General features: G+C 49.0%; 1 protein-coding gene across 2 annotated transcripts in view; it reads right to left on the minus strand.

The window, feature by feature from the left end:
- Positions 1-17,984, minus strand: part of LUZP1 (leucine zipper protein 1) — a 43,604-nt gene that overhangs the window by 6,801 nt on the left and 18,819 nt on the right. Inside the window, exons 2-3 of one of the 2 annotated variants that reach the window (XM_080380694.1) lie at positions 6,179-9,455; positions 1,590-1,754 (exon numbers count right to left, since the gene is read on the minus strand). In XM_080380694.1, the coding sequence (XP_080236820.1) occupies positions 1,590-1,754; positions 6,179-9,337 (3,324 nt within the window). In that variant the 5' untranslated portion in view covers positions 9,338-9,455. Of the gene's footprint in view, positions 1-9; positions 1,755-6,178; positions 9,456-17,984 lie in introns of those variants that run through there. The other variant, XM_080380693.1, reaches the window with a different exon arrangement.

Raw genomic sequence — 17,984 nt, forward strand, 5'->3', positions numbered from 1 at the left:
GTAAGAGACAAACCCACAGCATCACAGACTGGCCGGGACACACAGCTGCCTCTGGCAGCAGTTTTTTCTCTGGGAAAGAGTATTGTGATCGCCCTTAGGCCGCCACCCCGACGCCCATCAGGATCCCAGCCTGATGGTGGGGCAGCGCAGGGCAGTGGCAGGATCAGTTTGGGAGATGGAGGCTCTGTCAGCGCTTACAGCGCAGCGAGCCCAAAGCGGGGTGTCCTGCCCCTGCCCCTGCCCCCTGCCGTAGTGTGCCCTGTACCCGCCTCCACAGCTGCTGTGTGGATCTGGCACGCGAGACGCATGCCGCCGGACAACAGGGGAGAGGGAGCTGACCTGACGGCAGAGCACGGCTCCTTTGGCAAGGTGTTCAGGCTCCTGTTACAGGCGGTGGAGTTCTGGGCAAGGCAGAGGATTCAAATGATTGTGTGTATGTTACAGGAGCTGACTTCCCCCGAGTTTTTATCTGCTGTTGGTGTGCAGACAAAGGAAGCACGGCACAGCCCCAGGTACGCAAGTCTGCATCTGGCCAGATGAACGTCACTGCGGTAACACCGCTCGGTGACCGCACAGAGCATTGCTGTGGTGTCCCTTTCCTCAGCTACCAACAAAGACAGTGTCATTTGACTGCTCCCTCCTGCAAACATTAGCTACCTCTAAATGCCAGACTGCAGAGCTCAGCTGGGACCACATCCCTCTGGGCTCTGAGTTTTGTGCAATTTCACCAAGACGTAGGGCTGTCGGGCTCTGTAGGGCTCTCGGCTGCAGCCCTGCCGCTCTCACACCGAGACTCAGCAACTCCTGCGTACATCCAGTGAGATACACTGGTGACAGGGCTGAGGTCCTAAGATATTTCCTGATGTGGATGATCCATAAATGGAAAGATGCGCTTTGCCCTGGGCAGCTGCAGAGGTAAAGAGGGAATGCCAGGAGGAAAAGAAGGTCTTCTGTACAGACACGAGCGTGGCTGTGCCCCTAGGAATTAAAGTCTGCCCACCTTCCTGTCTCCTCTAAAGGGAGCCTCCTGTGAAGAGACTGAAATACACGTTTTTTTCATATTTCAGGCAATAAGTCATAGTCACTATAATGTGGGCCATCTTTCACTTCTTTCTGTGTCTAGAAACATGTCTTTTAGGACGCAGAGCAGCAGGTATGGAGCAGCAGACAAGCACCCTAGCAGTACAGCAGCCAGCTGAAGCAGGTAAGTCAGGGGCTCCGATTTTGTCTCTCCAAATGTTTTTTTTCCCCCATCCCTGATTGTCTAATCTGTGTCAGAGGACGAGTAGATGCAGTGCTCTTATTCCCTGGAGAATGTTGTTAGCTATAAAGCTACCTGAAACAAGTTTAGAACAGAAAAATAAGGTAGTACTTTTTTACCACTAGAGGAAATGAATTGAATAATTTACCGAGGCAATACAGTAGACACTCCACCTCTGGGCAGTGGTAATTTAAGACTGGATTTCTCCTAAAATGTTTACATTCATTTTGGACAAGTTTCTCTAAGTTATGTTAGTGGGAGGGTCAGTTCAGATACTGGCTTCTTGCTCTGTAACCCTGTTTTCTGGATGGTCCTGGAACTCACGTACCTGCTCCTCTACTTGGGGACCCAGTGGTGTGTGAGGGTTGGGTTCAGGGTCCTGCAGCTCCGTCTTGGTGGCTGGCCTTTTCCCTGGTGTGTCAACCTGTAAGAGGTACTCAGAAGAGCTGTATTGTTTTCTTCTGGAACTGGGCACAAAATCCTTGCTTTCGTCCTGTGAGAAGGAAAATAAAAAGGGTTGGGACTTGGGGACTAAGAAGGGGTCTGGAAAAGCACCGGGTTCCTGCTCCCGGCTCTGCAGCGTGAGGTGCTGGCCTGAATCCCTTTGGCAAGGAGGGACACAGGCCACCAGGCCAGCTCTGGCTTGTCCTCACGTATGTGCTATTTCATAAAGATCATTTTTTTAAGCCATCCAGTAATTTTAACCCGAGTTATGGGAGTGGACTTTTCTGTTCAGCTGAGTGACCTCTGTGTACAGACCTGTGCTCAGCCTGCACGGCTCGCGCGGCCCGGGGTGGTTGTATCTATGGGGGACTACAAGCAGGAAATCCAACAGTTTAGTGACTGAAGCAGTTTCTTAAAAGTATTGACTCTGAATTTCAGCTACCATCGATGGAGGGTGGCCATCAACCTGAATCTTCCTATTTTCTTGGCAACAAGGATGTGATGCGGGAGAGTCTACACTGGTTTTCCTGCTATAGGCATCTAAATGGCACTTTTAAACTGCCTGATGTTTTCTTGAATGTCTGCAGAGACATTTAGGGGATAATACCCGGGAATCAGATGCCTTAGGTCTGGTATAATCAGCTACCGGGCAAAGTGCAATGGCTGCATGGCGCTACTGAAGGCTTCGTCAGCTCTGCGTGCTTTGGGGGTGGCATTGTGTTTGCTGAAACACCGCACGGTGCAGGCACTGGTGGAACAGATTTGGTCCCTGCCCTGTGGCAAAAGGGATAGCAGGGAAGGGAGAGACAGCAGCCCCCATGCCTGGCAGAAAAGCATCTCTGAGATGGACACCAGGCTTTGATGGGCTCTCAGAAAGAAGCTGTGACATCTGGTGGGTCTGGATGGGCAAACATCTGCCCTGAGCTAGGCCTGCTGTGGATGACATCCAGCAGACACTGGACCTGGCCTGCCCCTTGTGATCCAAACCCTACAACAGAAGTAAGACGTGAGCAGCAGCAGCACATTGGTGAATAGGCACAACACAGGGACAGGTCCTACAGGGACCTCCAGCCAAACATGGGTCAGAGATAACCATGGTGGGCCAGGCTGCTCAGAAAAATCAGGTGATAATTTTAATTTAATGAATGGCTGTCATCTTGAAGGACGTGGTCAGCTAAGCAATAGCTAGGCACTTCTGTGTTTCTGATACAGTAGTTATCTTTAGAGATGAGGCCACCGGGTGAGCATACAGGAGCTCCATCCCCTTGGGCCTCCGACAGTGTCAGTCTGTCTCTGCTGTCTGGCAGCATGAGTTGATGACTAGCAACCCAGACACGCTGGTCTCAAAGAGTAGGTCAAGTGCTGAGCTGGAGCCGTGACACTGGCTATTCCCCATATGTCAGCGATGCAAACCAGTACCTCCTGGTACCATAGCAGAGCTGGGTCAGTGTGGAGCTCAACATGCTTCATGGCTCCATGTCCACAGGACAAGCAGCTGGGCAGCTGCTCTGAACAGACTGTGACCCCCCCCAGGATCCACACAGAAGAGAACCACTGGACAAAGTTACTGAGGTCCAAGGGAAGATGAGAACATCGATGTGGCGCAGCTGGCTGCTTAAGGAGAAGCTTATGTGGAGTCAGCCAGGGTGAAATGGTGATGGATGCACTTTATATTCATCCCTGAAGCAGAGGAGAGAAGGGGGGAGAGGCAGCACATCCCAGGATCTCTTTTCCATGAGACCAGCCCACCATACGAAGCCACACAACGCTTCACTCAAAGAGAAGCCAACTTTTAGGTTTTTACCTAACTTACGCAGCCCACAGCCCGGTTTCCACTCGTATTAATGTCACAGCCACAAGAAAAATGAATTAAAGCCATTCATCTTGCATTTAATGCAAGTGCCTTTGGACTAATTCTGCCATTGCAGATTTTCAGCAGTCCAAGTTCACACCAGAAAAATGCAAGCTCCAAAACCTGAAGCACGAAGCCCGGCAGAATGACTGCTTGAGGCCAGCTGCAAGCACCAGAGGGAGCTGGTCCTCAGGCTGCAGCATCCATCCATCCATCAGCACCCACTGCTTCCAGGGCCTCCCAAAGCAGCCTCCAAGAAGCTGACGCTTCTGTAGCACAAGTGTTGCTCAGAGCCACCCATACCTGCTGTAGCTTCATTAGGGACATTTGCCTACATCAGCGGTATAAAAATAGGTGGCTGAAATGACACCTTGTTCCTTGGCACCTCCTTGCAAGAATTATTTCCAGGTGCTCAGTTTGTGTCTGTCCTGAGGGACAGGCTGAGGCAGGGTCTGAACCTCCAGCTCGCTTCAGCCTCCTGCTGTGCTGCAGCAAATGGTTAGGCATCACGAGTATTTCGTGGAGGAGAGGAAGATGTATTTTGGCAAAAGGAGCACAGATCCTGTGTTTCCCAAACAGGATTCTTAAGGCAATCTCAGAGTTTGGATAGTGGAGCTGGCAAGAGGTGACTGATGCCTTCACAGGAAAGCTGAATATGCCAAGTCAGCACGGACCAGTGCCAAGCCTCCTGCCAGAGAAACAGCTACACCTTTAACTGAAACACAAATCCTAGCAAATCATATCACAAAATTTGTGATATGAGGCATATTATAATGATACCCTTTCAAAGGCAGGTACTTGGGGTTTTTTTCCCCAAGGACACATGCAATTATTTGAGCTGCCCAAATGCATAAAATTTGGTATAACTGCTATATCTGTGTACCTGTAGTCTTTCAGGGTAACTTCACGCCCCTCATTTACAAGCTAGAAATATACTTAATTTATGACCAAGGATTCAGGTTTGTGACTATGTGGTCTCAGGGTGATTTTATTTCAAAATATGACGAGAGAGACACCTACCTCAGTACTCCACAGCCCACCAACTAACTGCGTGAACTAACCACGCGGCCGCTTCCCAGCTTGGCACTGCAGACCAGCTAATTCTGCAGGGATACCCAGGATGGCCACTCAGAGGTAAGGCTGCTCTGCCAGGTACATTTCAGCTGTTGCTGCAGGGACACTGCATAGCTGGCAAATTTGATGTGACAATGACCTTGGGACCCCCTGCAGAACACAGTGCAGAGCCACACTCAGCCCTGACAGGGCTGCTGGGGGAAGATGGGACAGAAATACGTGAGCGCCCACCCTTTAGGGCTCCGTGACTGGCGACGTGAGCCCGGATGAAGCGGAGACCTCTTCAGCAGTGAGGCTCAAGGTCGTAGGTGTGAATTCAAGCTCCTGGGATAAAGGCAGGCCCAGTGATGGGTCTCGTGTTTGCCAAGCACATAAGCTGCTGTTATGCAAAAAAAGGACAACCTCAGTCATATCAGTGAGTTCTGCCTGGATTCATCAAGAGGGAAGCACAGACCGTCTGTGCCCTACAAGTGACCCGAGCCCAGGAGCTGATGGATTCAGTGTCCAAATGTAGCTGGAGGGCTAACCTGCGCTCCGTAACACCAGGCGGAGCAAAGCAACGGTGCAAATTATTTTGTCCTTCTCATCGCCAGAGAAGTGGAAGAGAAGTTTGCAAATATGAAACTCCTTTCACACCTTCACCACCTCAACCGTGTCAATGCCTGACGCCTTTGGTTATGAATCTGTCCCCTCTGCCACCGGCCCTGCCAGATTACTCAGCTGGGCTCCTCCAGGAGATCAGCGGCTGTGGCAGGAACCAGCGTCTGGTTTGATGGACTGGAGGGGCACTTGGTGCCAGTGAGCGTGCTCCAAACACGCCCAGGCCTGCAGCTCCAGGGGCGAGTAGAGCTCACCAGACCAACTGTCTGCATACGTCAGACCCGCTTGGAGGGAATCCCCTCACTGGAACCAGCCAAAGGAATAGGAAAAAAGCCAAAGGAATAGGAAAAAAGCCCGGCCACCCCTGTGGCTCCCGCTTCTTTTCAGGTGGCGTGTTGACACAGACCAAGGAGGGAGCAGCCCTGTGTAACCAGCCACCACTCATCTGTTCAGGAGATGCCTGGGAAGCGCTTCCAGACCAGAGTCTGGTTTTACATGGGGAAACCATGCAGCTCTTGCCAAAAGCAGCTCCGTTTCTACAGCTGCCGTTAGAGCTACAGCTCTGCCTGAGGCACAGCCCTATGAAGACCTGCTCTTTTCCATCATTTTTTCATTACTACTCCAAGTTGACAGCGCCATCATGCAAAGCCGCAAAGCATACCATGTCCTACATAAGCTGTGACTATGTCTTCTCTGATCTTGGCAAGACCAAGTGCTACTACATAGTTACTCATATGGCATTACAAGACCCAAGCAGATGGATCTCATTTCAAGAATTCTAAATTGGGTACTTCACAGATGCTCCACTGAGGATAGCAGGAGCTGAGCAAGGGCAGCACTTCAGGAACTAAGCTGTAAGAATTTCAAATCAGGCACGCTACAACTGACAGGCAACTTGAAAAACCTCATCAACTGAAAGATAGGAGCATTTAACATAGGATACTTACAGGTGGTGTGGTCCGGTGCCAAGCAGAAGCCGCTGTAGGATCACTTGCATAGCTCCTGCGTGTTAGCAGTTCAGATGCACTTAAGTTACTTTTGGTCCTCCGAGACCCCAGTTCAGGGGCAGTCCAGGAATTTGCTGTGGCACTGGTTTTTGCTGAGGTCTGCTCCAGGAGGTTTGTTCTTGCACCGCTCCCTTCCATTTCTGAGAGGTCCACCGAGGACCTATACATGTTTGTAGTACTGGAAGCTGCACTTTTCTCCACTTTGGTTTGAGAGTCCTCCAGGGAATGTAAGCCTTGTCTTGCTCTCCAGGAACTTCTCACAGTGACATGTTTTGTTTCAGAGGAAGCTACATCTGAAGAGCCATGGCTCTTCCAGCTGATTGTCTCCGAAGGTGGCTCAATATTCCTCTCTGTGAGTTCAGCAGTCTTTATCATAATGCTGCTTCTGGAGACCACTGCTTCTGCTTTACTTCTCGGCGCTGCCTCTCCAATTCTGTCTGCCTCAGATAACTTCAGAGCACTTTTATTAATTGATACCTCAAAGGGTGTGGGGGGATTGTTTGTTATTGGTGAAGGCTCACTTGGAGCAACTCTGATGTTGCTGGTGGTAACATGCCTTTCTTTTGCTGCTATATCTGCATTGGTCCTCGGAGCTGTTGGCTCAGAAGGGAAGATTGTGATGCTGCTTGTCATTTTATTTGTTACCATTTTAAAAACAGACTTCTGTTTTTCTGACTCTGCCTCAGAAACAGTTCCTCCCATGACTGCCTTCATATCCTTTTCAACAATTGCAGGTTTAATGACAGCTTTTGATCTCAGAGCTTCTCTCGGGCTGAACAACCTCCTGGATTTAAATCCTCCAGTGCTGGCATCTGATGGTTTTATACACTTGGTGGAGTCTTCATCATTTAGAATGTTTTTGTCATTTTCAAAAAGTGATGCTCTAAAAACTCCCCTGGAATTGGAGAACTGCTTGGAGCCAACTTTCTTTCTTCTCTCCAAATCTGACTGAGTGGTTGGCTTTTTGCTTCTTCCTGATTCTTCATCTGAATTAAGTTTTTCCTGGTTACTCTGGATGGTTTTGGAGTCCATTTTTAAGCCCGCATTTACATGATCCATTGCTGAAGTTGAAGACTGCTCCATGTCTTCTTTATCAAGACCTGTGAGGATCTGCAGAATGTCCTCCTGACTCGTGGAGCGATGGGAAACCTTCGCTAGTGTTGAAGTATTTGCACTTTCAAGTGATGTGTCTGCAAATTCTTTTTCCTGGGAGATTATTGCTCTTTTAGCCCTTGCCTCCGAGGGCTGTCTGTGTGATGCAGCAAAAGTGTTCACTGCTTCTGCTTTAGAGCCAGCGGAGTCTGAAGCCGACACCTGGGAGGAGAGGTGGTACCTGTACGCCGAAGCTGTGCCATTGGAAGAGGTGTGATTGCCCCTGGCAAGCACCGTGTCCCCCAAGCAGTCACTGACTTCTGCCTGACTTGTTTTCAGCTTCTCAGTCAAAGAAGCCACCGATTCTCCTCTGCTTGACTTTTCATCCCGTGCATCAGCACCTGTTTGGCAGTTGCCGCGGAGCACATGAGATGGTTTTTCAGCCTTTGATCTCAGGCCTGTGTCACCAACAGGTTTGGAAGGTGCTTTCCAAGATTTCTGCTCCTGTGCAGCAGGAGGGTATCGGCTGAGAACAGACGGCTGCTCTTTTGATCTCTTCCCCTCATTCTGGGTGACACAGCCTTCCCTCTGACTCGAAGAAAAAGTGGAAGCTAAAGATTTCTCTTCCAGTCTTTTTGTGTCTGTCACAGCAGTGTCTGAAAGGGCAGATGCACCAGATGCTTTTCCTGCTTTTCTGCTCATTAAGCTTGGACTGGGCACCTGCTTACCCCCATGGCTGTAGCTGTCATGACTGCCAGAGAGATCTCTGTTCCTTGCTCTTTCTCGGCGCTGCTGTGGTGAGAGCTCCCTTGGCTTGTGCTTGGCAACTGTCAGATCAGCTGTGACACCTCTGTATTTAGGTCTGTCATGTTTTCCCCTGCTCGAAAAGCTTGTATCTTCATTTTCGACCTCTCCATTCTCCAGATCTTTCTGTTTCTTTATTTGCATTTTTATTTCTTCTAGTTGACCTGTTAAGAGTTTATTTTTATTCTGTTCACTCAAGTAACTGTCTTGCAGGTCATTGTTTTTGGCTCTCATTTTTTTAAGTTCCTCTTCTAAAGACTCAAAACGTTTGATCTGCGTTTTAAGTTTCTCAATTTCTTGAGTGAGATCTTTCACTTTGTTGTCTTCCTGATTTTTATTCTTTTGGTTTTCTGATTTATTCCTGGTTTCATTTTCTACATGTTTCAGGTAATCCACACTTCCCTTCCTCCTGGTCTCCTTAGAGGGCAAGGCAGAAGTCAAGTCATCTTCAATTCTCAAATCATTTCTGTCCAGGAGATTATTTGATGACCTTTCTAGCAAGTTGGATGCATTTCTAGTTTGATCTGCCCTATTTAGTTTATTGTTTTGTTCTAGTTTCTGTGTTAGCTCCTGGATTATTTTTTCATTCTGCTTTTCTCTTTCATTAAAATGTTTTCTTTCCGTGATAAAGCTCAGAGCTAAGGATTTCAGTTTTTCTAACTCACCCGTTAAGCTCTGCTCGGTTTTATCCAGCCTGTCCTCAGATGCTTCCAGTTCTTTCACTTTCACTCGAAGTATTTCCAGTTCTGTAGATATCTTTTTGGTCAAGTTCTTTTCTTCATTGAGGCTAAGACACAGCTGTGTACAGTCGTTCTTGCTCCTGCCAAAGGCCTCCTCCAGCTTCTCCAGATCTGCCATTCTCCTCTGAAGGTGTTCGATTTCTGACTTCAGCTCTCGGGTGAGGCTCTCTTCCTCTTCAAGTTTTTCTTTCATTAACCGGCAAAGCTCTTCAGCCTTCCTAATTTCTTCATCCTTGCCTTCAATCTTCAGCACTCTCTTCCGCAGGGCTTCAATGTCAGCCAGCATACTGGAGTTGCTGCCTTCTGCCTGGATAACTTTGTCCTGGAGGTCAAGCAGCTCATCCTCAGCCTTCTGCAGATTTTTGGTTGCTTCCTCCAGTTCATCAAGGCGGCGACTAAGGCTCTGCAGTTTGAATCGTAGGTGCCGATTTGAGGTTTCCTTGTAACCTGTAAATTCTGCCATGTTTATTTTTTATTCCTTTTAGGTGAAAGCTTTGCTTAGTCTGGGTGAATAGTGAGGTCTTCAACACCTTGTGTATTCCTGCTACGTAACCGTTTCTTTGAACAGAGGCAATCTCACCCTGAAAGAAAAAAATGCTTAAAATCAATATATGAGCTCAGAATATGAATATCCTCACTGTATAAGTTCGACTATAAACGTTTGTATAAATAACTTTCTAATTAAACACATTTCTGAGCGCTAAATTAGGAGAAGTGAAACTGTGGAGAGGAGCCACGGTGCATTTACTTTGGTTATACAAGGTTTCCAAAAATAGCCTGTTCCCGACACCTGAGGGGAGGAAGTGCCCTCCTCTGCTGTCCTGCACAGTGTCTGCACGAGCAGCGGACCCTCACCCCGCTCCTCAACAGCCGGTACAAGCTGCCCACGTGCAAGCTCTTCAGCTGTGGAGGTTCGTGCACGTGCAGGGCTGGGGTCCCACGTACGTGCCCACGCAGCAGACACCTCTTCTCAGCACACCAGTCTTCTGAAGATGCCTTAGAGATGAAGGTTCAGGAATCACAAGCAAGACCTGGAAACTAGAGAAATGCAATCCCCACCCATCTGGTGGCCACTTGGGGGGTGGGGGTGGGGGTAAGTGCCCCCACACTGGCTCAGAGACAGGGTGTGAGAGCTGCTGCCAGCATCTCCCCTGCAGCCCAGGCTGCTCAGCAGAAATCTCCACCTGGGTTGTAGTCACATCCCAAGGACACTGTGCTGGTGCAGCTTCAAGTTTCTCCCTCCTGTTTCAAAAGCTGCCGTTGCCCTTGGCTTGCCACCCACCTGCCCACCCAGACGAGCAGTTGCAAACGCTCAGGCCTCTCCTACTGGCTGCTGCGGACAGTGAGCCGCGGGTATAACGCACCGGTACACTCTGACGCACCAAATGCAGATCTCTTCCCAGCCCAGCTCGGAGGTGGCAGGGCTTTTTTTTCAGCAGCCCCTCTGTGCTTGGCAGGGAGTAGCAGGGAGAGGGACCTGAGCAGCCACCATGGCTGGTGGCAGAATCTGAAGTCCCTCTTTGGTGCACAGCATTAGAATCGTCCTGTTCTGGGCCTGAGGCGCATCCCCCGGCGTGAGCCAGGGCTGCTGCAGGCTTGAGGGGAGGGAGGTGACTGCAGCTCTGGGACCTGCACCCTCGTTCAAGCTGTCTGCTTTGAAGCAGGACTTGGTCTCCAGCATTTCTGTGGCGCTTTGTGCAGAGGAAACGCTCGGGAGTTTCCCATTGCGCAGTGCCAAGAGGCGAGGAGCAGGATGCGGGGGGAGCTGGCGCTGGTGTGGGGGGCTGCGCGCCCCCATGCCAAGCCTTTGACTGAAGGTGACTCATATCCTGCGGGCAGGGGGCCCGGGGGGCACTGCCGACACTCGGTGCACACCAGGCACTTGTGACCCCTGTGCCGAGGGACCCCTCGCCCTGGGAGGCTCAGCAGCCCTCCTGGCGTGGCCTCACACACCTCAGGCGGCGGGAGGAACACTGCCAGGGCTCCTGGAGCAGCCGCAGCGCCCTGCGCACGGGGCCGCACGCCCATCCCACCCTCGCCACCACCACTGCATCCCCCCCCAGGGCCACCTGCCCATAGGCCATGGCCCTACTGTGCAGCTGTTTGCCAGCAGGAACCAGCAGGATCCCCTCAAGAGACGTCACCGGAGCGTCACAGGGAAAGGCCAAAGCGAGCAGCTCCACAGTGCCCAGAGCACAAAGCCCTGTCCTCAGCAGGCCTCGGGGCTCGGAGTTAATGGTTAACCTGGCGCTGGCCGCCAGCTGGGAAGCGGGAGCAACCCAGTCCCCAGGACAGCACGGCAGGGCTGGTATGCCACGCTGGTCCTCTGACCACAGCTCCAGCATCCACGCTGGTCCTCAGACCACAGCTCCAGCATCCACGCTGGTCCTCTGACCACAGCTCCAGCAGCCACGCTGGTCCTCAGACCACAGCTCCAGCATCCACGCTGGTCCTCAGACCACAGCTCCAGCATCCACGCTGGTCCTCTGACCACAGCTCCAGCAGCCACGCTGGTCCTCAGACCACAGCTCCAGCATCCACGCTGGTCCTCTGACCACAGCTCCAGCAGCCACGCTGGTCCTCAGACCACAGCTCCAGCATCCACGCTGGTCCTCTGACCACAGCTCCAGCAGCCACGCTGGTCCTCAGACCACAGCTCCAGCATCCACGCTGGTCCTCAGACCACAGCTCCAGCATCCACGCTGGTCCTCTGACCACAGCTCCAGCATCCACGCTGGTCCTCTGACCACAGCTCCAGCATCCACGCTGGTCCTCAGACCACAGCTCCAGCAGGCTGTTGCTGCAGTGCTGGGGGACAGGGCTGTGTGTGGCCCCGAGCACTGCACCAGCCGGGAGCGGGGTGGCTCTGCTGCCCAAGCAACAGGCTCCTCACCACATGGTGGCTCTGCAAAGGCCTTTTGCTGTCTGCAGCTACCCAGGGTGTAGAGAAGGAGGGAAGAGTGTAGAGAAGACAGATTTAGGCTCTCCTCTGAGGCACACAGTGAAAGAAGGAAAAGATACAAGCTGCAAGAAGAAAAATTCCAAGTAGATAAGAGGGCTTTTTTTTTTTTTTTCCCCACCATGAGATCAAGCACTGGCACAGGGTCCCAGCGAGGCTGTGGGACCCCCATCTTCTACAAGCAAGCGTGTTGAGAAAAAGTCTTCCAGCAGAAGGACCTTTAACTTCCTGACATAGCCAGAACTAACCAGTGCTTGGAAACAGAACCTAAATGAGTTACTATTACAAAGTGCACATTTATAAGACTGAGGGGAATCGGGCAATAGAAAATATTATCTTAGATGTTAGATGTAGTGGGTGCTTTAAGTTGGTTGTCCTTTGAGTGAGGGGTTGGACCAGACACCTCCAGGGGTAATTCCAACCAAAATTACTCTGGCTGTTCATGACTTCTCTTCTCCAGTCTGTCACTGATACCAAAACATCAGAGAAACGGTGCAGGATTCAGATACTGCGACTATTATTCTTATGGCTAATTAATATTGTTGCGTGATGTTTAAACAGGACTTGTTAAAAGAATCTGGTAAGGCAATAACTCGCTCAGCTTGTAAAGGTACTGAACAATCTGACGTGGATGTATAGACTTCAGATTTCTCTCTCTTTTTGGAAAGTGACTAGGTCTCATCTGAGCTCTATTTTACATTTTCAGCAAAAAATGGGAAGAAAAGAGGATGATAATTTTCACAAATAGCAAAAAAACCCCATTGCAGTGGCAAATGTAATAAGGAAAGATCACTTAAGCAGAACCAAGTAATAAATTGAGATCAACACTGAAGGGCTGTATCCTGGAAACACTGAAAAGGCTTCAATGGTCACAGCAGAAATCTTACCTACAGAAGCAGCTGATGCACTGCTGCAGCTCCGAGGCAGCCCCTCTTGGCTCTATCAGCAGGAAATAGCAAGAAGTAGGACAGTAGAACTGACATTATTTTGCGTGCAGTACCGGCCTGTGTATTTACACAGCCAAGTCTGATGCATCTCACCTTGCTTAAGTCGCAGAAGAGCGAAAGAGAGACACATACAAGTTGCTCTTGAGTCTTCTAGATTCAAAGAGAAAAAGACACTCAAATGTCTTCATCCTTCCTTCCCAGAGAAACAAGACTTTCAGGAGAGGAATCACCCTCTGAGGGATCATACTCTCTGCCCACTGATGACGAAAGGAACCTTGACATGGGCTCAGGCACAGATACCTGGATGGCAGTCGTCTCCCCTGGGAATGATGCCCCTCCAGGGGCCACTCATCAAAAACACAAGCTGAAAGTTTGGGAAAAGCTGAGGAAAGCTTTGGGAAAGCAGTCATGAGTGCTTTTTTACCCTTTAAAACTCTTTAGAAATCCCTGATTTTACCTGAACAAGGGAAATCCTGCATTAAGCCACAAGCCACAGTAACATCCATTAGGATTTGAGTTCTTGAAAAAATACTTTTCTGATGAAACACATAGGTAGCCTGGGGAATCTCAAACCATCTGTTGTTCAAAGCAAGTATCAAGGCAAAAGGTGTGCCTGGTAAATACCTACACGGAGAAAAGATTTTGTCTGGTCTAAAAGGTTCTTTATTATGGCAGATCAAGCCAAAACCCAGTTTCACAAGAGAAACATGGCACACAATTTAACTGATTCAGAGTAGTAACTTACTAACAAACACTGCAGTGAATTTACCAGGATTCACTATTTAAATGACTCATTCTGATTCTACTTTTCCCCATGGATTTGTCATTGCGTTTTCTGGTCTTCCTCAACAAGTGTGTGTATCTCCTAGCTTTATTTATGTTTATCATTATCAATTGCATCTTCCCTCTGTTTAGTACAGATTGTCTTTCAGGGCTCCTCTGACTCTCTGTGGTTTTGGCCACGGCATCCTGTTAAACAGCTGTGAGAATTCAGTATTCAGGATATTTACTGTAGTACTTTCATAACTCTCAATTACCCTTCACATTCTTAAATATGATTTTTTTCTGCACATTCAAGTTTGTTCATCATTATCTAGTTTTATGAAAACATTTCTTTAGCAGCATCATTGGATGTAACTTTCTACTGGGACTGCATCATCTCATATGCTCAAAACACACACAGTCAATTCACAGCTGGACACAGGGGCAAAAACCCTCTAGCTAGAAACATTTGTGCTAGCTGAAACACTTCATGAATTGGGAGTTAACCATCTTTTATTTCAGAACAGCAATTAAATGAGTACTGCTTGAGACCTACACAGATAATCTCTGCCAGCAGTCCTTAGGACCGTGACGTTGTTCCCCTCCAGACGCACAGAAATATCTTACCCTAATGTAGTGTTCCTTGCTCTGGATTTGGTGGTTGGTGGGAGTCCCACAGGTACCCCCTACTCAGGGTTTCATGATGTCCCCAACACGCTCATGTGGGAATAACTGCTGGCACCCACTCCTTCTCTGCAATGCCAAGATAAAAATGCTGCCAGCTGCCATGCATGCCTGTTGAGTGCTAGAGGACTGCAATCTCTCACGAGCACATTTTGCACTTAATCTTTGGGGGTTTTAATCTTTTTGCTTGTGTTTTTACACTGATAATGCAACATCACTCACAGTGGTTGCGGGAGCCAGAGCCCCCAGTGACAGCACTGCTGGTCTTCCACAGTACCCATCACCAAAAGGGTAACGTCATATCATACATGTTAAGTTTCAGCCTTACCCAATCCTAAAGATGAATGAGAATTATTATTGCTTTGGCCTACAGCCACTTTTTATTCATTTCTTCTTTTGCTCTTGAACCTGTAGGGGGTTCCAGTAGACTCTGGAGAGAAGCATTCATCACAGGCAATAGAAAATCAATAGATTCAAACACAGCTATAATCAGAGATAAGAATAGTAATTTGTGCCGTTGTAGTTGGTGTCCTTGGGGTCCTCGAACTGTCAAATCCACGCAGGCTAAGAGTTTTGCATTTCCTCAGCTGAAAGGCAGTCTAGTTTCAGGGGAGGAGCAGAGTGGGGCTATTGTCCATGTTCTTATGGATGGGGCGTACAGCTGGTACTACTCACTCCCATCTCTCGAAATGCTGGGGTGAGCTTAGATCCTCCCTGTTCTGTTTTCTGCTAAATTTTTACTCAGAATACCCGTGGGAACTGTATTTTTGCACCGAGCACAATGCTGGGAGTGTTTGCACACACCTGGGGAAAGGGAGCCTCAGGCAATGCAGGTCTCCAGAGGATGTATTCAAATTGCATTAGGAGGCTGACAGTCACTTCAGGCATAAGGACAGCTCCGACGTACATCAGCAGAACCTGGGGCAGCAAGGGGGTTCCTCTTAGCCGTCCCAGATGGCCAAGCAGGACGGGGGGTGGGTGGGGGAGGATTACAATACGCTCTGATTCTAATGCATACCCTTCCACCTGAAGTATAGGTTAGATGTGTTTGTTGGATTCTGCTCCATGTGCATATACATCTGCAGTTTTAATTAAAGGGTTTCTGGTGTTGTACACGTATGCAAGGGAGTGTGAACATGTCATGCTCAAATGTGGTAACACTGCTGACGATTCATGCTTGTATCACAGCTCAACGTGGTGACAGCATCAGCAGGATTTTTCTTCCCTGCCCCAGGGTGGAATGGGGCTGGAGGGAGTCCAGCCTGTCATTCTTCATTTGTAAAGCAAAATTTCTCTGCCATTTATATAGAAAAAGGACATGGGTGTCACAAATTGCAGCAGATGAGAATACTGTGGCCAGAGCCTTCAGTCAGTTGAAGACAGAAGGAAGGAAAGTTTTTCTTAATTTGATTTTGCCTTTTATGAGTTCCTTCCAGCACCTGGTTCTTGATCCCACACAATGATACACAGTCATGGGAATGGGAGAAAAATACTCCAGGAAAAAAAAAAAAAAGGTATAAAACAAGATACTCAGACTAAATAAAAGCCAGAGTCCACCATGTGTCATCAACCCCACACACCACCTGCAGGCACCTAACAACCTCCTGGGGCAGCTGAAGGGCGGCAGAGGATGCGTTTGCTTACACAGGGTGGGGAAAGGGACACCCTCACCCCATGAACACAAAGGCAAAATGTTAAGTGACTTTTAGGGATGTCTGTACTTTGAGGGATGAACTGTCTCAGAAATGTCTGCATCTCGTGGGAGAGGAAATTCTCAAAGTCAGAACAAACTAAACAATCTGGAAGTGGTTTGAACATTGACTAATACAATGTTAGACTAGAGATGTGAAATAATGAGACAGCAGCCAAAAATAACCACAGCAACCACAATATTCAAGGAGACTAAAACAAAGAAACCAAGTAACTTCTACAGCAAGTGTGGGAGACTGCACTAGGCTCTGCAGATGCAGAAGAGGATCTGGCATGTCACCAAGTCACACTGACCCTACGCCAACACTCCAATCATCCACCAAACTCCTCAGTGCTGCTCTGCTACTGGCATTATAAAAGGAATTTCTCTACACAGATCTGGCAGGGCCAATGTAAAAGAAGCAGAGCGTAAAGCCACCCCCAGCTGCTCACAGCAAATGCTTTGAGCAGCACTGGGGTTTGAGCAGACATAGTTGCTGTTGCTGTACTGTGCACAGCCCAGATTTTGCTTCTCTCTACAGAGCTGCTACTGCACTCCTCTGGCTCCCCTTTGAAATCACTGTTTGCCTTGCACTGGAAAGACTTGCAAGTAGAGGCTTGCTGAGACTAGGACTGAGCATTCAGCGACTAGGTGCAGCACCTTCCTTCCAGCAATGTACAACGGTGGTAACCCGCACAAGTGCCATACAGAGCCCTGCAGCTGGTGGCATCTTTGCCCTGGGACCCCCATGGCAAGAAGGATGTTACCTGCACTCCGGATCTCTTGATCAGAAATGGATTTTTACTTTCAAAGCCCATCAGCATGCTGCTCCTATCTGCCAGGTACAAAAAAATACCTTGTATGTGCAGCAGACAGGTTACCCATTTTGACAAGCTCTAGATTTGACTTATATTTGAATTCAGCAGCTCATCTTTATGTATTGTAGACAAGCAAAAGAGTTGGTGGGACAACTGGGAACCTCATCCCATCATAAACCTAAAGAACTACCCTCCTGCCTTCTTCACAATGTTTCAAGAAAAATGCCCCATTCTGCAGTAGAATCAAAGCTGAGGAAGATTTTTTCTTCTCTAACTCAGTGTCCCATGCAGCTACTTGTACTGTCCTCAGAAACAGACTTTACTGTCACATTTGATTTCACAAACACTATGTGGGCATCTCTCCAGCGAGCCACAAAATAGGCAGCATCCTGCGGATGGCATGTGAAAAGCAGCCCCAGCTCAGTGGTGCCTTTGTAATATTTGCTGCATGTGGAGGTCTTCCACCTCCTTCACCTCTCAGTCCCTCCCTCCCACCTCCACCAAGCTCCGCATGGCAAGGGCTTTAGGGGCCATGGCTGTCACCATCACATAACCTGTGCTAGCATCAAGGTGCTGCCTGGAGCTGAACCACCCACAGGCTGGCTGAAAGCCACAGGATCTAAACTTCAGGAGAATCTCAGACTAACTGAAGTTTCCCGACTATCCTGCCATGAGGCCAGCATTTTGTCTTTTAGTGTTTTCTACTTTGTACCCAGGTGTCATTGGTTTTTATCTGCAGTTCTCCAGCATTGCCCCTTTCAAGGAAAGAGGCCTTGGACTCCTCATGGATACTGCAGTATTTATGAAGACATGGGTTCAGTGTTAACAGCAGTACAAAAACCAAACAGAGTATTAGAGGAGGAACGTAAATGAGGAGTCTCTGGTTGGGCTTGCTCTGTTCAATGCTCTGCTTCTGCTTGTATGTGGTATTGTGCTGGGGAACACCTTGCTGCTGGATGCTGTGGAAGCTAAAAGTCCTTGTGGGTTCATAAAGCAGCAACTAGACAAATCCATGGAAGAAAAAACCCTCAAGGTCATACATACAGGGACAGGGACCCACTAGGAGTGGGTTAGTGAGCTAGGAGCTCAACAAGTCTCTGAGCCAAAACTTGGAGGTCGGGAGAATCCTCTGGCCTGCACTGTTGCACATTCCCCCTGTTCCTGTCCTCCCTGGCAGTCCATTTCTAGCCATTGCTGGAGGTGGGATACAGAGTAGATAAACCTTCGCTCTCATCCAGTAGAGCTCTCAT

The sequence above is a fragment of the Falco punctatus genome, assembly GCF_963210335.1.
Source record: "Falco punctatus genome assembly, chromosome: 3".
Lineage (NCBI taxonomy): Eukaryota > Metazoa > Chordata > Aves > Falconiformes > Falconidae > Falco > Falco punctatus.